The sequence below is a fragment of the Oncorhynchus kisutch genome, linkage group LG17, assembly GCF_002021735.2.
Source record: "Oncorhynchus kisutch isolate 150728-3 linkage group LG17, Okis_V2, whole genome shotgun sequence".
Classification (NCBI taxonomy): Eukaryota; Metazoa; Chordata; class Actinopteri; order Salmoniformes; family Salmonidae; genus Oncorhynchus; species Oncorhynchus kisutch.
The window spans coordinates 73,526,691-73,550,852 of NC_034190.2; the positions used below are offsets into that span (position 1 = coordinate 73,526,691).

Consider the following 24,162-nt stretch of genomic DNA (forward strand, 5'->3'; position numbering starts at 1 on the left):
CTTATTTCTTTTATCACATTCCCAGCGGGTCAGAAGTTTTCATACACTCAATTAGTATTTGGTAGCATTGCCTTTAAATTGTTTAACTTGGGTCAAATATTTCGGGTAGCCTTCCACAAGCTTCCCATAATAAGTTGGGTGAATTTTGGCCCATTCCTCCTGACAGAGCTGGTGTAACTGAGTCAGGTTTGTAGCACCCCCACAACATGATGCTGCCACCCCCGTGCTTCACGATTGGGATGGTGTTCTTTGGCTTGCAAGCGTCCCCCCTTTTCCTCCAACTATAACGATGGTCATTATGGCCAAAGAGTTCTATTTTTGTTTCATCAGACCAGAGGACATTTCTCCAAAACATACGATCTTTGTCTCCATGTGCAGTTGCAAACCATAGTCTGGCTTTTTTTATGGTGGTTTTGGCGCAGTGGCTTCTTCCTTGCTGAGCGGCCTTTCAGGTTATGTTGATATAGGACTCGTTTTACTGTGGATATAGATACTTTTGTACCTGTTTCCTCCAGCATCTTCACAAGGTCCTTTGCTGCTGTTCTGGGATTGATTTGCACTTTTCCCACCAAAATACGTTCATCTCTCCTTCCTGAGTAGTATGACGGCTGCGGTGGGCCCAGGGTGTTTATACTTGCATACTATTGTTTGTACAGATGAACGTGGTACCTTCAGGCGTTTGGAAATTGCTCCCAAGGATGAACCAGACTTGTGGAGGTCTACAATCTTCTTTTTTTTAGGTTTTGGCTGATTTCTTTTGATTTTCCCATGATGTCAAGCAAAGAAGCACTGAGTTTGAAGGTAGGCCTTGAAATACATCCACAGGTACACCTCCAATTGACTCAAATGATGTCAATTAGCGTATCAGAAGCTTCTAAAGACATGACATCATTTTCTGGAATTTTCCAAGCTGTTTAATGGCACAGTCAACTTAGTGTATGTAAACTTCTGACCCACTGGAGTTGTCATACAGTAATTTATAAGTGAAATAATCTGTCTGTAAACAATTGTTAGAAAAATTACTTGTCATGCACAAAGTAGATATCCTACCCGACTTGCCAAAACTATAGTTTGCTAACAAGAAATTTGTGGAGTTTTTGAAAAACGAGTTTTAATGACTCCAACCCAAGTGAATGTAAGCTTCCAACTTCAACTGTAGATTATTGCCCTGAGATGAGGCTGTTATGTCTCCTATGGTCTAGCTGTTAGATGCCATAGGAGTCTACAGCCATGTCCCAAGGCAAGGGTAGACTTATGCTTGTGGTTAAGTAGTGCATTGTGGTTTTGTGAGTAAAGTGAGACGATTGTAACATTAGGAACCGCCTTCTTGTGTTCATGATGAGAACCATGTCTGATGAGACAGAACCGAGGATGTGTGATGAAAACCTGGAGTCAGACGAGGGAGACGTTGAGGACTACCTGGAGGAAGAGGAGGGAGACGTTGAGGACTACCTGGAGGAAGAGGAGAACAACGGAGAACTGATGGACCGACTCCGAGAGCTGGAGGTGAGCCAACCACCATCACAATTAAATGAATACAAGACATCTTAAATTATATCAAGTTTTAAATATTATATAATTTTACCACATTCAGTGCTTTTATTTCTGTAGAAGAGGAGGAAGGGAAGCGCTACTAAGGTTACAATAGTACATATTGGTAGACAGAAGGGGCTCTTTGGTAATACGGGTGAATTGGTCATCAAAAAGAAAGAGGACCAAGGCACTCTTCATATAATTAATTAAAATGCCTTTATTTGTATCTCATGTTCAATAGAAACAAAGTTTTAAAAATCCGCCGCGTTTCGGCTGCATGGCCTTCGTCAGGGAGTACAAAGAAACAATACAATGTCCTCTTTTGAACAGCTTCTCCAAATAGCCCTAATTTGAAGAACCACTCCCTCTTTTGTTTTAACATATGAACATTTAGGAATAATCTTTTGTCTTCCTGTTGACAGGCAGAAAACTCAGCTCTTTTGTTGGCCAATGAGAATCAAAGAGAAGCATATGAGAGATGTCTGGATGAGGTGGCCAACCATGTGGTCCAAGCCCTCCTCAACCAAAAAGTAATTTGCAACAAACAACCCACCATTGACAAAACACAATTTTGAACCACAAGCAGTTAAGGCATGGGTTGTCATCGTGGTTAACTTATAGTTGTGCTATACATTGTGTGTGTGTTCTGTGTGTCTTTGCAGGATCTGCGAGAGGAGTGCATCAAGCTGAAGATGCATGTGTTTGACCTGGAGAGACAGAACAGAGTGTTGTGTGAGCTCTTCCAACAGAAGCTACCCAACCAGTCAAGCTCTCAGGACCAGGTATGAAGTAACGTCACAATTTGCCCTGAGACATGGCTGCAGACTCCTATGGCATTGGAGGCTCTACATCTGCTGAGTATTTGAAATGAATCTCTCAGCTGTTATACCTCTTGCTTCATGTTGTTGTAATGTATAGATTCCTATAACAATGCTGTGCTTAAAGTGGTGTACATGATTGCATTGAATCTCATGTTACAGGTGCAGCCAGGACCCCTCCCAGTATACAATACACAGCTGCTGCACAATGTCTCTGACAAGCAGGTGGGGTCACAGTCACAGAGCGAAGCACAAGCCAAGGTGTGGACAGAGCACTGTTAGCACTTCACCCTAAGACATGGCTGTAGTCTCCAGCATTTCTTCAACATTAGCTGTCATGACATATTCAGTGGGTTCCAAGGTTTCTCAGAAGAAATGGCATTTTCTTTCTATTTCACTATTGTATTCAAGAGACCTTGATGTTCTAATCTCTGTTTAACAATGAGGCTGCAGTCTTGGAAGTGTTGAATTAAGTGATTTGAGAGATTGTATTTAACCAGTAAGGTTATTGAGAACACACTCACTTCTATAATAACAACCTGACAATCTTTCTCTCCACAGGGAAATGGGTTTCACCGCACACTGCCACAGGCCCCAGCAACTCCCCCCAGAGGCCCAGCCGCATCCATGGATGCCCTGTCCCCATTCTTCAAGAAGAAAGCACACATTCTGGAGGTCCTTCGAAAGATGGAGGAGACAGACCCCCTCAAGTTCCACCCCTCTGCAGGCAGCATCACCTTCTGTGACTACAGCCAGGTCCTGATGTCCACAGAGGCTGTCCTGGCTGCTGGAGACCTGTGTAAGAAGCACCAGACACTCTGCTCCTGCTCAGACTCCAACATGCAACAACAGCAGCACATGAATGGTGAAGGGCAGTTATGTCCTACGCACCTCAAAAAGAGCACAGACAGTCCAGTCAAATGTAACTATGTTTGTGGTAGTACTGCAAAGCTCAACCTGACCCCGAACCATGTCAAAGGCACATCCACCACAGCTGCTATCAGTGAATGCCACATCAAGAGCACATCAGTGGAGAAACAACAGACAATGAATGACCACCAGCAACCAGCAGGTCCTAACTCTTACTTGTCAATCACAGTTGTAGATCAGACTAGTCCAGCCAATCAGGGCCCAGAGGCTGGATTAAAGACTGGGCAGGTCCAGGACACAGAGAAGGAGAGCTGTCTTAAAGGGAAGTCTGATGAGGATGGTAGTTTGTTTACCTCCCAGCTGCCTGTCCCTGGAGTGAAGGACAACCCTCAGCTAGCATACTGTGAGCTGGAAACCAATGGGTTTATCTTCTCTTCCAATGACAGTGATAACGTGTTGAGTGATGTAGTTATTCCAGAGAAAGACGGTGGCCCAGCAGAGGAGGGGGATTTCTCTGGGAGAGCCAACGTGGCCCTCAGCCCCATCCCTTCATCATGTCTCAGCGACGTCAAAGCCGCTGCCATCAATTCCCCGTCCAGGGTCCTCAAGTTCCTAAAGATCCCTACAATGGCAGAGAGGACCCAGGCAGGGGCCAGCCCTGTCCGTCTGAGCCCCCAGCTCACCCGCACGTCGAAGATCCCCTGTCGCACTAACAACTATGAGGTGTACCACTCCCCTGTCCCCTCACGCAGAGCCGCTACCACAGAAAGGGCCAGGCAGCCTCCTCCTCCACCCGCCAGGTCCGAGTCCTACCCAGTCACTACGCACTCAGCCTCAGCCCCCACCTCCCCGCCTCAGCCTGAGGACAACTGCTCCCCTCCAGCCAAGGAGCTTTGCTACAGGAGCCTCTTAGCCCCCAAGACCAGCAATGGTGTCCCCGATCCACTGGCCCCTGGCACTTCTCACACACCCAGGGCCTCTTCGCAGAAGGTCCCGTACTATGAGAACATGTTGGAACTTTCCACCTCGGCTCAGGTAGAAGAATCCAAGGTCCCAGAGAACGTAAACATATCATCTCATACCATAACAGAAAGTGACAGGAAGCAAATTAATTCACTACTACAGAAAGACAATGTCCTGTTTCTTCAGCAGCAGCATTTGTCCTCCGCTTCGGACTCCTCATCCTCTTCCTCGTCCTCCTCATCTTCGTCCAATCAGGATGGCAACACAGAGAGCCCAGTCTGGCACGGCCACCACAGTCTGCCCAACCCCACTGCCCTCAGAGCAGCTCAGTCTCAGAGCAGCCCAGCTCACTATGCCAGCATGAAAGACAGAGGATCACAGGACCAGGATACTAGAGAGGCCACAATACAGAACTCTGATCTCTCCCAGTCCCAGCCTCCAGTTCTCCCAGCCAAGAGACATGATCCCTCGTCCATTCCCAAGAGGCCTTCTGGGGTAGCAGGGTCAGGGAGTCAGCCAGCCGAGTCTAGTCACACATTCAAATACAGGCTGGCTGCACTTGGCAAGCTGAGGAGCTCAGAGGACTTACAAATCAATGTGCTCCTGCCAGTAGACAAGCCAGAGCCTCAGAGTGAGGAGAGTATAGTCTATTTTAACGATGACAGGAATAAGACAGAGGAGAGCCCTGTGGATGGTAATTTAGAGGAGCAGAGACACTCGAAATATACAGACTCTCTGGACGGTAAGCTTAAAGGTATTCCTGGTAGCGTTGCTTTGAATTTCCCAGGTGGCTGTCAGTCCTATGATCCAGCAGCTAAGTCTCTCTTTGGCTCTTCAGTCGCCAAGGCAGAGCTGGAGACGCTCTCATCCAGAGTGGGTGTGGTTAAGACGGACAGCCCCAAAGGTAAACTGGGCCTCCCGTCTCCAAACACTGACACTCCCATAGTTTTACGCAACAACATGAAATGCCCGGCATCTCTGAACCTGTCTTACCATGGTAAACAACCTGCACCCAGCATCCCTTACAGCAGCAGCAGCCCCAGCAAGGTCCCTCCTAAGTCCCCGTCTAAACCGTGCCAGGGCCTGGCTCCCTCAGCTGGAACTGGGAAGCCCACCCTGGAGGCCCCAGCCCTGGTCCCCCGGTACTCCTCCAAGTCAGAGGACAGGAGCAAACTCAACGCAAACAAGAGAAACACCACAGTGTACGGTGACAGCCTTCCTCCCCCGCTCCCAATGCCAGAACCGCAGCAGCAGGAAGAGGAGAAGAGACACCTTCTCCCTATTGTCTCCAGCCCCACACTTGGCCCCACGTCAGCCATTGAGGAGAAGGTGATGAAGGGTATCGAGGAGAACATGCTGAAGCTGGCAGAACAGGACAGAGGACAGGTATAAATGTTTGTTTTTTCTGTGATATATTTTTTTATGCATTATTTATTAGTGACATGTCTCATTTTTTCTTGGAGCTGGAATTTGTTTGTTAATATAAAGTATTTCAGTGTTTGCTGTCAGCAATTTGATAAATAAAGACTTTGAACAGGTTACTGAGGTCAAACTGAAGGCCTCTAACGGGATCGCCAGCTGGTTTGGCCTGAAGAAGAGCAAACTCCCAGCTCTCAGCCGCAAACCAGACATACCACCTAAGGTCAAAGACGAGAAGAAAGGTGGAGAGTGGAGGCTGAATATCCCTTCCAAAATGGCGGGGTCTAAGTCTAAAGGAGAGGGGGTGGGGGTGGAGAGCCTAAATATCTCGATGCTGATGGAGAAGGCAGAGGGTCTGAGGAGAGCTCTGGAGGAGGAGAGGGCCTACGTAAACGGGGTTGGGGGGATCGGGATGGACCGGTCTGGAAGGGGCCATTCCTGTGAGGTGGTGATGGACCAATCACAGGGCCAGCTGGCTGTGATGTACAGGGGAGCGCGCTCAGACAACTTCATGCAGCAGCTACTGAACAGGTGAGGAATAGATTTAAGCTCTGGGATTATATGTTTAGTCAGTTAGGATTGTTTTGTATTGTTTTTGTTTGAAGTAAAACAACTTAAGTTGATATCTTTTTAATTAACTATCGCCAAGCTCTATCTGAAGGGAGGGGCTGTTCCTCTTTTGTTCTCTATTGCTCCTCTATTGTGCTTCAAGCAAGGGGGAGGCCGATGACATCAGAGGGCATCATCAGACTAACTCCTTGAATAACTTACTCTATGAAGTTTGCTGTTTTTTTATCGCTGAATCTAAAATGTTAATTTTGTGCAAAGATAAAGTCAAATGTTTGTTGCCTTTCCTCTTTTGAACAACGTCTTACCTCTGTGTTGTGTCTGTGTGAGTACAGGGTGGATGGGAAGGACTTCAGTGGCATCAGTGTGGCTCAGAGACGCCTCTCCTTTGACTGTAAAACCTCCAGACCGTTCAGCAGACACACCACCAGCGGGGAGGACATGCAGAAGGTAAACTACAGATTAATTGCGATTTAATATTTTTCTTTATTCTGTGTGTGAATGGAGGTGAGTATTTCCACTTTATTCTGTGTGTGAATGGAGAAGGTGAGTATTTCCACTTTATTCTGTGTGTGAATGGAGAAGGTGAGTATTTCCACTTTATTCTGTGTGTGAATGGAGAAGGTGAGTATTTCCACTTTATTCTGTGTGTGAATGGAGAAGGTGAGTATTTCCACTTTATTCTGTGTGTGAATGGAGAAGGTGAGTATTTCCACTTTATTCTGTGTGTGAATGGAGAAGGTGAGTATTTCCACTTTATTCTGTGTGTGAATGGAGAAGGTGAGTATTTCCACTTTATTCTGTGTGTGAATGGAGAAGGTGAGTATTTCCACTTTATTCTGTGTGTGAATGGAGAAGGTGAGTATTTCCACTTTATTCTGTGTGTGAATGGAGAAGGTGAGTATTTCCACTTTATTCTGTGTGTGAATGGAGAAGGTGAGTATTTCCACTTTATTCTGTATGTGTAAATGTGCGTTTTGAGATTGTTTTTTTTACTTACTCAGGGTTCAGAACATCTGATCAGCAACGTCCCCTCAGATGACAATTTAGCTGACCCAGTTCACTCTCATCACTTCGCAGGTAAGAAAACTGATCAGATTCATCATTTTTCATGGAGGCATTGAGTATCTCAGATTGTGTTAATCCTTACCAAATCTAATCAATAATCAAATTAGAGAAGGTTTTAAATTGAATCAGTCTGATTGTCCCTGTTCTCTCTCTCCTAGCTTCTGGTGCCTCCACCTACACCCTGGACAGTGGCATTGGCACCTTCCCTCTGCCTAACTACTGTAGTGGTACGCCTGGGAGAAGCCTGTCTAAGGTGAGGGGGGCTGGAGCTGAGCATGGCTCCTCTGGTTCTCCTGGCCGGGCAGGGAGGAGGGCTAGGACCCTGGACAGAGAGCCCTCATCCATGGAGCAGTGCTATCAATCTCACAGAGAGATGTCTGCCCCGGTAATGTACGGGTCTGTACTGGAGGGGAAAGGCATGCCCAGGCAAACAGCTGGGGTCATTCATGAAGGTACAATACTGAGAAATACTGCATACATAAGTTCATAATATCAACTACTGTACATCAGAATTCTCTAAATCAAACATATAATAATAATAATACGTATAGCAATCTGATGATTTGGTATAATGAAGAAAAACTGGAGCTTTTATACAACCAAATCTCTATTTTTGATGTAAATGGCATGTTTTAGAAGGGCCCAAAACCTTATTTTTTATATGACTTCACTTGTTTTTGAGAAACGTACTCCAAACAGCGATTCACTTTCCTCATCCTCGTTGTGCAGTACGGGGGCTCTGAAAAAAAACAAATACATCCTTTAAGAAACTGAAGAGCTCTCATTATAGTGATGCAGGTCTTTAGATGTTGTACACATCAAATTGTGTTATTCTGAATTTTATCCTCAATGTTATATTCCATTTTGTTGTGACTTGAGCAATACCTCTCTGTCCATTCTAGCAGCAGGCTACACAAAGAATAAAAAATAAAAAGGAAAACGCTGCACTCTGCTGTTCATGCTCCCAGGTGATATTGTTCTGTTTCGACCCTTAGGTCTTCATCAGGCATCCATATCCCATGTGGAAGGTCCTATATATAGGGGCAGTGCTGAGTGACATCACTTCCTGAAACAGGGGGTAAAAATATATCATATCGGTTCACAATATCAACATTAAATATATACAAAAAATGTACAGTACTAGTCAAAAGTTTGGACACACTCATTCCAAGGTTTTTCTTTATTTTTACTATTTTCTACATTGTAAAATAATAGTGAAGACATCAACTATGAAATAACATATATGGAATCATGTAGTAACCCAAAAAAGTGTTAAACAAATCAAAATTATATTATATTTGAGATCCTTCAAAGTAGCCACCCTTTCCCTTGATAACAGCTTTGCACACTCTTGGCATTCAGAGAACCTTCCAGAAGGATAACCATCTCTGCAGCACTCCACCAATCAGGCCTTTATGGTAGAATGCCAGACGGAAGACACTCTTCTGTAAAAGGCACTTAAAGGACTCTGACCATGAGAAACAAGTCTCTGGTCTGATGAAGCCAAGACTGAACTCTTTGGCCTGAATGCCAAGAATCAAGTCTGGAGGAAACCCGGAATCATCCCTACGGTGAAGCATGGTGGTGACAGCCTCATGCTGTGGGGATGTTTTTCAGCAGCAGGGACTGGGAGACTAGTCAGGATCGAGGGAAAGATGAACGGAGCAAAGTACAGAGAGATCCTTGATGAAAACCTGCTCCAGAGTGCTCAGGACCTCAGACTGAGGTGAAGGTTCACCTTCTAACAGGACAATAACCCTAAGCACACAGCCAAGACAACGCAGGAGTGGCTTCGGGACAAGTCTCTGAATGTCCTTGAGAGACCTGAAAATAGCTGTGCAGTGACGCTCCCCATCCAACCTGATAGCGCTTGAGAGGATCTGCAGAGAATGGGAAAAACTATCCAAATCCCAAGAAGACTCGAGGCTGTAATCGCTGACAAAGGTGCTTCAACAAAGTAAAGGGTCTGAATACTTACATAAATGTGATATTTGTTTAAAAAATATATATTATAATATATATTTTTGCTTTGTCATTATGGTGTATTTTGTGTAAATTGATGAGGGGAAAAAAACTATTTAATTCTAATAAGGCTTTAACGTAACAAAATGTGGAAAAAGTCATGGGGTCTGAATACTTTAAGAATGCACTGTAGTTTAGCATAATTAGGAGCCACAGTGCTCCCTATCGCTGTTACTTTGGTCTGTAAGAAAAAGTATCTTCTGAAGAGAAAATAGTTGGAGGTTAGTACCAGTTCAGCCAAGTCCACAATACAGTTGGTGCTGGGTAGAGCATTAGGGGGAAGTTCACTGAGGCAGAACTTGAGGGCCTCTAGGCCACCCTGGTAGGGGATGTTAGTATATAGACTGGTAACTTCAAAAGTACACAGAATATAATTTTCTGGTATGTGGTCCACAGCTTTCAGGTGTAGGTGGGGAGAGAGGTCACCCAGGGTTTCATGAAATGGTCTACAAAGGTAGAAATGTTTTCTGTCAGAGATCTGTTACTACTCACAATGGGCCAGCCTGTTATAGGTGGCGTCATGCACTTGTGAATTTTGGGGAGAGTGTATATGACAGGTGTGGTTTGGCAGTCAACTTGCATGTACTCATTCTGTCTTTGCAATGAAGGGGACTTCATTCAATAACTTTGACAGTTTATCATGGATCAGAGACTTTAATTGATTATTAGGATCCCTGGGGAGTCTTGTAAAATTCATAATCACGGAGTTCTTAGAATTTCATTTTCATAGTCTCTGGATCACTATTGCACCTCCCTTGTCGGCAGCTTTTAGAATAATAGTGGAGTCATTTTTTAGATGGAACAGCTGGATAGGGGAAATGGCTTGAGTCGCACATGGAATATAATGTTGCAGATAAAGTTCGGAATGACACAATTTCTAAAAATCTGCATCACTATACTGAGAGCATTTCTGTTTCTAAAAGGACGTATATGGGTGATTTTGCAGCATTTGTTAATGTTTTTCTCCAGAGCCCCATACTGCACAACGAGGATGAGGAAGTTCATCGCTGGTTGGGCTAAGTTTCTAAAAAAGAATTTACATCAAAAATAGATTTGGTTTAAAAAAATGCACATTTCTCCTTGAAATTACTTTTATACATTAACAATGTACTTTATGTATGGACTTTCATTGAGTATAATCCTGAATCAAATATACTTTATGTATGGACTTTCATTGAGTATAATCGTGAATCAAATATACTTTATGTATGGACTTTCATTGAGTATAATCCTGAATCAAATGTACTTTATGTATGGACTTTCATTGAGTATAATCGTGAATCAAATGTACTTTATGTATGGACTTTCATTGAGTATAATCGTGAATCAAATATACTTTATGTATGGACTTTCATTGAGTATAATCGTGAATCAAATATACTTTATGTATGGACTTTCATTGAGTATAATCCTGAATCAAATGTACTTTATGTATGGACTTTCATTGAGTATAATCCTGAATCAAATGTACTTTATGTATGGACTTTCATTGAGTATAATCCTGAATCAAATATACTTTATGTATGGACTTTCATTGAGTATAATCCTGAATCAAATATACTTTATGTATGGACTTTCATTGAGTATAATCCTGAATCAAATGTACTTTATGTATGGACTTTCATTGAGTATAATCCTGAATCAAATGTACTTTATGTATGGACTTTCATTGAGTATAATCCTGAATCAAATGTATTTTGTAACCTTTGCAGACACAGAAGCCTATGGAGCTCACATGCTGTCCCCCCGCTCCAAGACCTGGACCTTCCCCAACCTGAAGACCCCTGCAGGGCCCACTGAGATGTACCTGGCTGTGGAAGAAGAGGTGGAGACGGCCCCCTATGGATCCCCATTCAGAGGGGTTGGTTGAAAGCATGATCATTTCAGACTAACCATTTTTGCATATGTAATTCATTTATAATAGGATTATTAAAAATGTATTGTGGATTTGTGACATTTTACTATTGAGTCTCTCTTCTCCCTCTTCCCTCTCTACCTTATAGAAGGCCTGTGGTACCTCTGGATCTCGTAACATAGACCCCAGCAGTCTGCCGGTGCCGGCCCAGACAGGGCTGAGCCGACGGGGGAAGATCCGCAGTGCACCCAGTGCCCCAGAGATGGGCCTTGGCCGGGAGACAAGCCTGGAGCTGGTGAGGGAGAGGCCTGAGGAAGCCCTCTCTCCCAGCCGCCCGCAGGTCCTAGAGACCCCAGAGTCACTCAGTGACTCTCTCTACGACAGCCTCTCTTCCTGTGGCAGCCAGGGATGACTTGCAGATCTTACTATGGTGCCAACTGACCCACCTTAGTGGAATATGGACTGTGCTAAGATATACCCATTTCACACTATCGTACCAACCTGAACCAAATTGGGCTGGCTCCAATTCCAAAATATTCTTTTCAGAATGGTTCTAGCTATTATGGCGGATGCGTAACCAGGCCAGCCGGATACAGCTTGGTCCGACCCAGCTTAGTTTGTCTCAGTAGTGTGAAAAGGGTACAAGTGATGCTGACCATCCTTAGAGGAATATGGACTGTGATAAGATGGTGTCCCCTTAAGACTTTCATGTTTGCTTTCTCACCAGCTACTGTATGTTTCAAGGTTAACTGGAAAGACAAACCTCTCCTCAGGATAACTACAACCCAAAGGATAGACTATTCACAATAACACTGTTTTATGACAGGAGAGAATTGGACAAACACACTGCTAACCAAAATAGCTATTTATATAATTGTAGGATTATGGAAATGGTGTGCTGAACGATTAGGACTTTGAGGTCTTTTTGGTTCAATTACCAAAAAAGAATACCAGTTTGATTTCAATTAATTATTTTGCTAATTAAATGCTGTAACACAGAATAAAACAAAGTCCAATGATGGTAGTTACATTTGAAAGTGACTGCCCATTACTGCACCATGTATTCACATTCATTTAATCAAATATTTCAGTTGTGTATATTACCTTATTATTCCATTCCAAGTCATCTCATCTCTATTGAGCTGCTGCCTATGCTCTGACAAAATCCCTATTTTAGAAGTTCAAAATAAATAAGGCATATTTTTATGACCGCTGAATACCAACTATCAATCACTTAGATAATGTATGTAGACACCTCAGGAAGCAAGTGCTCTCTATCCCTATCGCGCATTCTTCTGTCTGCCTCACACTAACCTAAGGTAGCATGCCTAAAAGAAGCAGACCGGCCAAGTAGCTGCGCAATGTATTATGGTCATTGTAGTTAATTACCACGGTTTCAGCGCGAAATTATGTACTTTCCAACAGTTCAATATTCTACAACTCCCTACTACATTGCACAGTTCGGGCTTGAACCGATTTATCTCTAGAGAAACTGCGCAATGTGGGCATTGAGGTCAGAAAACAACTAAATGGAATTCAAATAATTGAACGGATGTCAGTCCATTTGAAAACAAAAATAACTAACATTTCAGTTAATCGCTTAGTAATAGGTAATACACATGATGACAATATCGAACATTCCCACAAAAAAATATTTTTATGTTGAAATTGAATGTCTTGTTAATTAAGTCTTACGCCAACCTTCACCTACAGAGCGCTGGAACACTGAACATGCAAGGACTCATTAACAATAAATCCTTATCTTTATCAGCACACCCAATGTACTGAATCCTTCATCTTGAGCTTCATTTTTCACTATTGAATATATTTAATTTTATGTCAAAGTATTTGTTGATGGGGTTAAGATTTTCTCTAACTGCCAAGAAAGCGTTTAGTTTAGCCGACCATTCTTTGAAGGTAATATGCCAGCAATAATATTGTCCAATTAATGATATATTTATTTTTTATGTTAAATCAACTGCATATTTGTAATTGTCCATTTTATTTGTTAACTTGTAAATGCAGTCACCTGGCTAAAATAGATTGTTTAACTTTGGATGTCATAATCCGTGCTTCTACACCTGCATTGCTTGCTGTTTGGGGTTTTAGGCTGGGTTTCTGTAAAGCACTTTGAGATATCAGCTGATGTACGAAGGGCTATATAAATACATTTGATTTGATTTGATTTGAACAGCTAAGATGTCAACATTCTTTTAAAAATGTTTTTAATTATTTCTTGTTCATGTGTTCTCACTGAAGCACAAATAAAATGATACCATATACCTTGCTCTTGAAATGTATATCTGCAATGAAAACTGCATTTAGTTAACCTAATTTGATAAATGTATTCAAAGTTATCACTGGTAAAGTATGTTTTTCACAGTAGGCCTTTTCAGATAACAAAAATATTACGAGAACGCATCGGCAGTCGATCCATTTATTCTACAGCCTTGACCAGTCCTTTTTGTGGCGCACAAACTGACCATAAAATGCAAATGTACATCTTCATGAAAGGTCAGCCGAATTACCAATACGTTATTCTTCAACGTAACACAGTGAAGTAGTAAATAAGAGGAAAATGAGAAGTTGTGACTCGGGACCGGCACCCCCCTGTATATAGCCTCGTTATTGTTATTTTCTTGTTACGTTTTATTTAGTAAATATTTTCTTAACTATTTATTGAACTGCATTGTTGGTTAATAAGGGCTTGTAAGTAAGCATTTCACGGTAAGGTCTACTACACCTGTTGTATTCGGCGCATGTGACAAAATGTGATTTGATAAAGACGTAACAGGTCAGGATGTCTGTCACATCCCTTCCATAAACTAAACAGATTAGAGGAATAGCATTAACAAATCCAAATATTAGAACATAAAACTGATAAATCTCCAAAAGCTCAAACGGCCTTCTGAAAAAAAATTTTATTTTTATTTTTTTATGGCACAAAGAGTTCAGTTCTGTTATGTAGACCTTCATAGAACAACCACTCCCCCTACAGGACAAGCATTCTCACTGCAGCAGTAGCCTAAAATACAACCTTATAACCTCTTGCAAGCTCAAATCAATGGACAAAAAGTACCAAGAACGACAAATAGTGAAAGCACCAACAGCACTGCAGACAGAGGCTTTGTTGCTGGTTCTGTGCCTTGTCACAGATCGTTTTTCATTTGAAACTTCAACTGGATTTATTTAATCTACTTCTTTTCTTTCTTCTTGTCCTGAAAATATAAAATATTACCATTTGCATATTGTGAAATTTGCTAGTATGAGAAAAAGTAAACATTACACGAGATTAATAATCTGTTTTTGGGGGAAAATAAAACAAATTACCTTCTCATTCATGGCAAGGAGAATCATGAGTTTTCTGAAAATGGTCACAAAGTCGAGGAACAGGTCCACGCAATGCCTTTCAAAAGAAAAACAATGACTTAATTTCATTGACGTTATATTATCTTTCATTCTAATACATCAGCAAGTAAAAAGTTTTACAACTGCTTATTTGGTGAAATGTTATAAAGCTTTACCAGATGTAGTCCTTGTCTCCGTTCTCTGCTTTCTCAATGATGAGCTGAGTGTCGAACAGAACAAAGCCACACATAATGACCAGACCCAGGTACATGTGAGCCTGTTAGTGAAGAGAAGAGCCATGTTACATCTGAGTCACCTTGCTGAGACCTCCTCACACAATTATATTACACACTTCCAAATTTACGAGTGGAATCACTTCACATCCAAGTCGTAAGAGATGGCTCTAAATATTTAGGCTACCTTGAAGAGTATCGCTGAACCAAAGAACATGTTCACCACAGACACCAGGAACAAGACAGACAAGCCAGACATCAGAGTACCTGAGAAGACAACAAACATGTCAAAGAGGAAAAATCACACATTGTTTCAAGATTTTTGGGGGGTTATATCTTGACTACATTAACACAAATTCTGTGAAATTTGTGAATGACTTGTGCTTCTCAAGGAGCAAAAGGGTTTATTCAAGTAAGTTAAGATATTATGACCAGAACAGATAAATAACTATGCTACTGAATAGCGTATTACATCTTTGTACCTCCTAGGAAGAGGAAGCTCCTGCGCTTGGCATACAGGGCACTGAGAGTGAAGCAGACAAAGATGATTGAGGTTCCAAGGAAGGCTGTCACAATGATGCTAGAGAGAGACCAGATAGATATACACACAATTTAAGGACAGTCTTCTTGACTCAATTGAATAACAAATATTCCTAAGAAATTATTTCCAAAAATATTTAATAGCACATAGGCTTCGATGTTCTACCTTGGGTTAATGATGATGACAAAGTCCATTGCTGGTCCAAGACCAACACCTGGTGAGAAAGAAAAAGTCAATTTGACTGCACGGGAGACAAAGTTTATGAATTGCCTGGCTGTGCCATGGGACAGTGGATGCGCATTGATACATTTAAAATGGAACTGTTAACAGACATTACCTGGGGATTGTGGTGAATAACTAACTCCCTGCTATCAACTAATCAGCATCCAGGATTCAACTTGTTTTATAATGAGTTTTTTTTCTCCCTCCAATGACTGACAAATTAACAGTCAATAACAGCCAAAATTGTCTGTCTAAAGCCCTGAGTTTACCTGTGAAGAAAGCAAACCCTGCAAGGATAGCCAGTCTCTTCTTCTCGGTCTCTGGGTTGTGTGGTGTCATGGACAACCAAACCACCATGCCCAGGGAACCCAGAAGAGTCAGCAACCCACCCTAGAGGAATAGGATAAAGCCCAAAGTATTTTTAGTAGTTATAGCTTCAACATTGCCTAAAATCTATCTGAACGTTACTGTATTTACTAGGGGTGAAACGGTTCACAAAACTCACGGTTTGGTACGATACAGTACAGTGGTGTCATGGTTTGATACAGTTTTGATACATCGCCAAAATAAATGCCTGAGAAATATGTAATTTGTATTTACATTTTCCATGTATTATAATAGTAAACAGGGCAGCTTGAGTTCCCAGGAGCAGATGGAAACAAAGGGACAACAAAAAACAGCAGTGCCTGTCTTACAACATGAAATAAAATAGTCATTTAAAACAGAACTTCAACAAGAGTGCATAGTCCAGCAGCATATATCAAAATGAAGTCACATAGCAGTGCCTTCAACAAAATAGGACCACTTGAGACATTACTTAAGAAAAAACAAAACACAAAACATTTTTATCAAATTTTCAAGTTTTTCTTTAAGATTAGTCTATCCACATTATCTTCAGTGAGCACAGATAAGCTTACTGTGAAAATGTCAGCCGCTGTGGAGAATACCCTCTCGCTAGGGACAGAGGTCCCAAGCACAGCCAGGTAGCACCTTGCTAACATGGCAACATGAGGGTATATTAACTCTTTGGTCTTCCACCATGTAAGTGGATCAGCATCCAGGGGAATACAGTCCACTTCCCTGTATGAGGTCACCTCCTCCTCTATGACCTTGAGCTTTGACTTGGTTCCCTGCTCCTGGGTCATGAACAACTCCCCAAAAAGCTCAGCCATAGCAGACTTCTTTTCTGGAGGAGAATCCCTGTCGTCTGAAGTCTCTGGAGAGGGGTTGGCTCCTGTGGTATCTGTGGCTTAGCCCTGAATAATTAAATTAGATGAGAATTACTATCTCTGAAGTGGCTTTAAAAATATGATTTGTTGTTAGAAATATATATATATCAGACACTGTGTCGCGGTAGGGGATTTTGCTATAGGACCGTTAAGGTACCCCGTCGAGATAGATACAAGTCTTCTCACTCAAGTTCTTATGTCACCCGGCTAACAGGTTTGACTTGGTTCCCTGCTCCTGGGTCATGAACAACTCCCCAAAAAGCTCAGCCATAGCAGACTTCTTTTCTGGAGGAGAACCCCTGTCGTCTGAAGTCTCTGGAGAGGGGTTGGCTCCTGTGGTATCTGTGGCTTAGCCCTGAATAATTAAATTAGATGAGAATTACTATCTCTGAAGTGGCTTTAAAAATATGATTTGTTGTTAGAAATATATATATATCAGACACTGTGTCGCGGTAGGGGATTTTGCTATAGGACCGTTAAGGTACCCCCGTCGAGATAGATACAAGTCTTCTCACTCAAGTTCTTATGTCACCCGGCTAACAGGTGACTCACAGGTCCGCCGGACTGACCTGGTTATGTATCCTGCCCTTTATTCAGAGATCAGCCTTGTGTGATGCCGTTAGGCTGGTTTCGGGATCTTAGATAATATCAATCAGACTTAGAGTACCTCTTGTTTTACTTTCCCTTTGTATGCTCTTATATCTAGACTCACGCAAGCTATACCTTGGTTACGATTTACAGTCTATGTCCGTCGACTAATACTACTTGAGTATTAATATAGAGGATACCTGTTACAATAAAATGATTATTCTGTCCAAACCATCATATTGTCTTTAGTGTAGAAACTAGACTTGTTTCCCTAGATTGGGAGTATCAGAGGTGGTCTCTCCCCTAGGGTTTTGGGTCTAGTTTCTACTTTTTATTCAATGTTTGCAGTTCACACAGTTGTACACGTTATTACAGTTTCTTTCTGGTCCTTAACCTATAACATCAAACATCATCAAAACACTTACTACTATTAATGCCTTATCTATGTATTACAACAGGCGGTTAATTACCTTAGTGTAGGTTGACCTGTTGGTCTCCAAAGAGTATGTTCTTCCACTCACAATTGCTCTAGAGGCTTATCCAATCACTCAGTATCTGTTTCTCCTACTAGAAGTTTGTACTATGATTTAGTGATTAGTGAAGAGAACGGTTTGAGATCAAGACCCTTTGTAACACCACTGTTGCTATTTATCCACTCAGTTTAGGAGGTGGATGTATTCAGCACAAGGAGTGTACTGGGTAGCAGTCTCAGTATGTCTCGTTCAGAAATCAGAAGTCAAGAGATACAATTGTTCTAGAGTATGAAAGTCAGATATTTACCTTTTAGGTTGATGATAGTTGAAGTATCACGAGCCATCTGTCGGTGATAAGTCAAGTAGCACTATCATGCCTTTCCATTGAAAGCATGCTTCTTATATACTCTTTCTCCAGGACCAAGTCAGCCCATGCTCTGAATTTTATTTTTAAAGCGGCACTTCAGTGCGAGTTGCTAGTTTCTGTGCTTCGGGTGGTTGTGTCGTGAGGTGGCAGTGCTATTATTAGTTGCAGTGCTTCTGGTGGCTGTGTCTATGCATCATCTAAACCCAAATCTTCCATCAAGTTCACGCAGGGTGAGGTGTCCTCAAAGCTCTTTTTTGTGCTCTTGCGTCAACTATGACAATTACAATTATTACTTTATAATTAATTGTTAAATCACTAATTAATAAAATAATACATGTCACATTAACAAAATAAATACAATACCTGTTGTATATTGGTCACCATCTCTGCTGTGAGTTCATTGTAGACTCTCAGACGAGCAGCAGCATCCAGGTGCAGCAGGGACTTGAACCGGGGGTCCAAAGCGGTGCTCTTGTGTAAGAAGTCTTGGACACCAGGGTCAGCATATCTAGGCTCCAGGTTAACTCTGATAGCAGTCTTGACATCCCTTACTGCGGGTTCATCTTCATCAGATGCCACCATTGATTTCAGGATCATTGTTTTCATAGACCGGAAACTGATGGAATGCTCTCAGTGCATATAAGTGTTGTGACTGTTTTGAGAGGCACACTTTGATAACTTCCTCTGCTAGTCTTAGGTCATTTTCAAACAAAGTCACAATATCTTTGACATTCTTCCTCACGGCTTGATCAGTCAGTGTAGAATACACTGTGACTTTCTGCTCAAGGTATCTCTCAACCATGTCATGGCTTGAATTCCATCAAGTAGTAGACTCTTGGATTAGTTTGTAGTGTGGCAGCTCCAACAGCTTCTGTTTGGTCTTGAAAACAGGAGGTGATACTGCTTTTTGAGATGCTAGATTAATAACGTGAGCAAAGCATCCTATTTGTGGCCTCAATCCAGCTAGTGCAACTGTATTTACAATATTTCTAGCTTTGTCAGTGGTCACAGGAATCACTACATAATCCCTCTCCAACTTCCACACTGCAACTACTTCCCTTAGCTCTTCCCCCAAGTTTTCCCTGGTGTGACTACTCTCAAGAGGACGTGTTTGAAGGACGTGGCTTTTTATCTCTCACTCTGCCATAATGAAATTAGCAGTTACAGTAAGGTAGCTCTAGACGTCCGATTGTCTGTTGTTAGAGCAACAGACAGCGTTTCTGACAACTCTCTCTCAAGTAGTTTTTTTGTATAAGGCAGGTATTCATGTCTGGGCAAAATGTGTACGGGGAAGGAATAGTGAAGCGCGGCTCGACCAATTTAAACATATTTCTGAACCCCGCATTCTCTACCACAGAGAAGGGTATCATATCTGCCGCTATGAATTTTGCTTGATTTCTTTAGCTCTACTGGACGCATATTGTTGCCAGAGGCTGTGTGGGAAGAAGTGGTTGCCGTTTAATTTTTTCACCTAGTCCCACCGATTGGCATTTCGGGGTGATGTCGGCCCAAATGAGTAGTCATGTTACTCGTATTGCCACTCTAATATACTATCAGTAATGAACAGAGCCTACATGAATGACATTTTAATGGCATCGGACCGAGGCTCTGCATCTGTCCTCGTGCTCCTAGACCTTAGTGCTGCTTTTGATACCATCGATCAGCACATTCTTTTGGAGAGATTGGAAACCCAAATTGGTCTACACGGACAAGTTCTGGCCTGGTTTAGATCTTATCTGTCGGAAAGATATCAGTTTGTCTCTGTGAATGGTTTGTCCTCTGACAAATCAACTGTAAATTTCGGTGTTCCTCAAGGTTCCGTTTTAGGACCACTATTGTTTTCACTATATATTTTACCTCTTGGGGATGTTATTCGAAAACATAATGTTAACTTTCACTGCTATGCGGATGACACACAGCTGTACATTTCAATGAAACATGGTGAAGCCCCAAAATTGCCCTTGCTAGAAGCATGTGTTTCAGACATAAGGAAGTGGATGGCTGCAAACTTTCTACTTTTAAACTCGGACAAAACAGAGATGCTTGTTCTAGGTCCCAAGAAACAAAGAGATCTTCTGTTGAATCTGACAATTAATCTTAATGGTTGTACAGTCGTCTCAAATAAAACTGTGAAGGACCTCGGCGTTACTCTGGACCCTGATCTCTCTTTTGAAGAACATATCAAGACCATTTCAAGGACAGCTTTTTTCCATCTACGTAACATTGCAAAAATCTGAAACTTTCTGTCCAAAAATGATGCAGAAAAATGTATCCATGCTTTTGTCACTTCTAGGTTAGACTACTGCAATGCTCTACTTTCCGGCTACCCAGATAAAGCACTAAATAAACTTCAGTTGGTGCTAAATACGGCTGCTAGAATCCTGACTAGAACCAAAAATGTGATCATATTACTCCAGTGCTAGCCTCTCTACACTGGCTTCCTGTCAAAGCAAGGGCTGACTTCAAGGTTTTACTGCTAACCTACAAAGCATTACATGGGCTTGCTCCTACCTATCTCTCTGATTTGGTCCTGCCGTACATACCTACACGTACGCTACGGTCACAAGACGCAGGCCTCCTAATTGTCCCTAGAATTTCTAAGAAAACAGCTGGAGGCAGGGCTTTCTCCTATAGAGCTCCATTTTTATGGAACGGTCTGCCTACCCATGTCAGAGACGCAAACTCGGTCTCAACCTTTAAGTCTTTACTGAAGACTTATCTCTTCAGTGGGTCATATGATTGAGTGTAGTCTGGCCCAGGAGTGGGAAGGTGAACGGAAAGGCTCTGGAGCAACGAACCGCCCTTGCTGTCTCTGCCTGGCCGGTTCCCCTCTTTCCACTGGGATTCTCTGCCTCTAACCCTATTACTGGGGCTGAGTCACTGGCTTACTGGGGCTCTCTCATGCCGTCCCTGGAAGGGGTGCGTCACCTGAGTGGGTTGATTCACTGATGTGGTCATCCTGTCTGGGTTGGCGCCCCCCCTTGGGTTGTGCCATGGCGGAGATCTTTGTGGGCTATACTCAGCCTTGTCTCAGGATGGTAAGTTGGTGGTTGAAGATATCCCTCTAGTGGTGTGGGGGCTGTGCTTTGGCAAAGTGGGTGGGGTTATATCCTTCCTGTTTGGCCCTGTCCGGGGGTGTCCTCGGATGGGGCCACAGTGTCTCCTGACCCCTCCTGTCTCAGCCTCCGGTATTTATGCTGCAGTAGTTTGTGTCGGGGGGCTAGGGTCAGTTTGTTATATCTGGAGTACTTCTCCTGTCCTATTCGGTGTCCTGTGTGAATCTAAGTGTGCGTTCTCTAATTCTCTCCTTCTCTCTTTCTTTCTCTCTCTCGGAGGACCTGAGCCCTAGGACCATGCCCCAGGACTACCTGACATGATGACTCCTTGCTGTCCACAGTCCACCTGGCCGTGCTGCTGCTCCAGTTTCAACTGACCTGAGCTCTAGGACCATGCCCCAGGACTACCTGACATGATGACTCCTTGCTGTCCCCAGTCCATCTAACCGTGCTGCTGCTCCAGTTTTAACTGTTCTGCCTTATTATTATACGATCATGCTGGTAATTTATGAACATTTGAACATCTTGGCCATGTTCTGTTATAATCTCCACCCGGCACAGCCAGAAGAGGACTGGCCACCCCACATAGCCTGGTTCCTCTCTAGGTTTCTTCCTAGGTTTTGGCCTTTCTAGGGAGTTTTTCCTAGCCACTGTGCTTCTACACCTGCATTGCTTGCTGTTTGGGGTTTTAGGCTGGGTTTCTGTACAGCACTTTGAGATATCAGCTGATGTACGAAGGGCTATATAAATACATTTGATTTGATGTTGTAGAAGTTTTATCCACCACTCTAATAGGCTATCAGTAATGAACAGAGCCTACATGTTGTAGATGTTTTATCCACCACTCTAATAGGCTATCAGTAATGAACAGAGCCTACATGTTGTAGATGTTATATCCACCACTCTAATAGGCTATCAGTAATGAACAGAGCCTACATGTTGTAGATGTTATATGCACCACTCTAATAGGCTATCAGTAATGAACAGAGCCTACATGTTGTAGAAGTTTTATCCACCACTCTAATATGCTATCAGTAATGAACAGAGCCGACATGTTGTAGAGGTTTTATCCACCACTCTAATAGGCTATCAGTAATGAACAGAGCATATATGTTGTAGAAGTTTTATCCACCACTCTAATAGGCTATCAGTAATGAACAGAGCCTACATGTTGTATAAGTTTTATCCACCACTCTAATATGCTATCAGTAATGAACAGAGCCTACATGTTGTAGAGGTTTAATCCACCACTCTAATAGGCTATTAGTAATGAACAGAGCCTACATGTTGTAGAATTTTATCCACCACTCTAATAGGCTATCAGTAATGAACAGAGCCTACATGTTGTAGAGGTTTTATCCACCACTCGTCGGCAATCCCCGTTATTGTTTACAGGGAACCTGAAATGTTCCCAGACGGCAGACATGCATGATACTGGGGAGTCTTCTAGTTCTGGCTCGCCAAAGCATGCCATGTTGCTCCTTTGCATTTAGCTAGCTGCTAATTCCTTCATAAGCGAAATGCTGCTACGACGGTCTCTGCAAACAACTATAACAACTTTATTACAATGTGGATATTTTTCCCACGTTAATTTATACGCTATTGGTTTATGCAATAATATATATTTTTACAATGATATATATTTTCCTAGCTACAATATATGATTCATGTATTGTTCGGTTCGCAGTGCGTACCGAACCGTGCACCCTGTACAGAACGGTTCAATACGAATAGACATACCGTTTCACCCCAAGTATTTATCAATGTGTCTATTATCGGGTAGTGTGCTTACTGTTTACCTGAAAGAGCCGTGTGACAACATGGACGTAGGAGCCTGCTGCAGCCACGAACATGCAAACTGCCAAACTGGAGTAGACATTCTTCAGGTGTAACTGGGTAGATTGGGAACTGGGAAAAGCATTGTGTTAACCATGTTACGTTAGTCATTTAGCTAGCTACCATAAATATGGACAGATAGAACAAGGTGTCAAATGTTTCACCGGATGTATAAATCTGAAGCATCCAGTTGGAATTTCCATTTCCACCAAATAATGGTGAGAAGATGAAGCCCAGTCAGTGTCTGGCAGTTTGAGAGTATGGAGCGAGATGGAACTGGGCAGTCATTCAGCTGATTTTCTCATCAAAGTAAAGCCAGATCTCCCTATAGTTATTTTTCCAAAACTAAAAAGTGCACCAAGTTTTGTAAACGTGACCTTTTGTCAAAGTTTCAAATGTGCGTTCTTTAGGAGTGTATGGGCGAATTGAGTTATTACACACGCACTTATTTTTTGCTAAAGGAAATATGCAAATACATGCTAGAACGCGCCAATACGACTTCGCTAGCTGGTGCTTGGCTCTGCCCAGCTCCCTACTTGTTCTATCCACTATGTTTCATTTATTCCCATTGAAAACGACATATTAATTTATTGATATGTCTCTGCATTATACAGAGCATTATTATCTGCATTAGAAATTTGACAGAAGAGTTCTGCTTACATTTGGGAGAACTTGAGGAGAACATCCAATTTGATGCTGCGGTCAAACACGTTCATATTGAGACAGGCTTCTGAGATCTTGGCAGATCTAAAAACAAGGAAATTACAAAGATTAATTTTAACGTGACCAACCATTGACTGTTCGTTAGTTAACTAGCTACACTAGCTAGCTAACATTACTTAGCCAGAATTGTAACTCTAAGAGTTACGTTAGCTAAAACAGCATAAAACGTTAACGAAAAAAATCATAATAACGTACTTGGCACAGTAGTTATCCAGCTAGCTTTATTCCTTGTCTTTTATTTCCTTCGACAACTTTCTATCTATCCTTGTTTACTAACTGAACGTGTCATTCGATTGAGCGTCGCAACGTAGTGACATCATCACATTGCAAAAAAACTCATTGATATTTATTGGGACGTCCATACCCGCATCGAAGTTGACGTTTAAAATGGTTAAAGTTAGGGTTTAGGGTATGGACGCCCTAAGGATGCC

General features: G+C 42.3%; 2 protein-coding genes across 6 annotated transcripts in view; one reads left to right on the forward strand and one right to left on the reverse strand.

The window, feature by feature from the left end:
* Positions 1 to 13,402, forward strand: part of LOC109907065 (nck-associated protein 5-like) — a 32,162-nt gene extending 18,760 nt beyond the window's left edge. For 2 of the 4 annotated variants that reach the window (XM_031794567.1, XM_031794568.1), the window contains exons 3-13: positions 1,344 to 1,506; positions 1,956 to 2,063; positions 2,196 to 2,315; positions 2,514 to 2,612; positions 2,913 to 5,570; positions 5,722 to 6,134; positions 6,506 to 6,620; positions 7,175 to 7,250; positions 7,397 to 7,690; positions 10,973 to 11,121; positions 11,264 to 13,397. In XM_031794567.1, the coding sequence (XP_031650427.1) occupies positions 1,348 to 1,506; positions 1,956 to 2,063; positions 2,196 to 2,315; positions 2,514 to 2,612; positions 2,913 to 5,570; positions 5,722 to 6,134; positions 6,506 to 6,620; positions 7,175 to 7,250; positions 7,397 to 7,690; positions 10,973 to 11,121; positions 11,264 to 11,527 (4,455 nt within the window). In that variant the 5' untranslated portion in view covers positions 1,344 to 1,347 and the 3' untranslated portion in view covers positions 11,528 to 13,397. Of the gene's footprint in view, positions 1 to 1,084; positions 1,507 to 1,955; positions 2,064 to 2,195; positions 2,316 to 2,513; positions 2,613 to 2,912; positions 5,571 to 5,721; positions 6,135 to 6,505; positions 6,621 to 7,174; positions 7,251 to 7,396; positions 7,691 to 10,972; positions 11,122 to 11,263 lie in introns of those variants that run through there. The other 2 variants (XM_020504857.2, XM_031794569.1) reach the window with 2 other exon arrangements.
* A 615-nt stretch (positions 13,403 to 14,017) lies between these two features.
* Positions 14,018 to 24,048, reverse strand: LOC109908284 (probable Bax inhibitor 1). Of its 2 annotated transcripts, XM_020506889.2 has the most exons (10): positions 23,927 to 24,048; positions 23,669 to 23,755; positions 22,972 to 23,080; positions 15,729 to 15,849; positions 15,403 to 15,451; positions 15,179 to 15,276; positions 14,884 to 14,963; positions 14,640 to 14,740; positions 14,446 to 14,521; positions 14,018 to 14,333 (listed from the first exon to the last, which is right to left on the reverse strand). In XM_020506889.2, exons 2-10 carry the CDS (start codon positions 23,722 to 23,724, stop codon positions 14,310 to 14,312), a joined length of 714 nt encoding a protein of 237 aa, XP_020362478.1. In that variant the 5' UTR covers positions 23,725 to 23,755; positions 23,927 to 24,048; the 3' UTR covers positions 14,018 to 14,309. The 2 variants fall into 2 exon arrangements, with proteins under 2 accessions (XP_020362478.1, XP_031650430.1); XM_031794570.1 differs by lacking the exons at positions 22,972 to 23,080; positions 23,669 to 23,755; positions 23,927 to 24,048 and adding an exon at positions 16,377 to 19,764.
* Positions 24,049 to 24,162: the final 114 nt, after the last annotated feature.

What these genes read in the sequence shown, in the direction of transcription:
- LOC109908284 (XM_031794570.1), bottom strand. Translation starts at nt 16,631, where the DNA reads ATGGCTGAGCTTTTTGGGGAGTTGTTCATGACCCAGGAGCAGGGAACC. An exon ending in GTCATCATCATTAACCCAAG is followed by an intron (nt 15,277 to 15,402) that starts GTAGAACATCGA and finishes GTCTCTCTCTAG; the next exon opens with CATCATTGTGACAGCCTTCC. An exon ending in TCCTTGCCATGAATGAGAAG is followed by an intron (nt 14,334 to 14,445) that starts GTAATTTGTTTT and finishes TTATATTTTCAG; the next exon opens with GACAAGAAGAAAGAAAAGAA.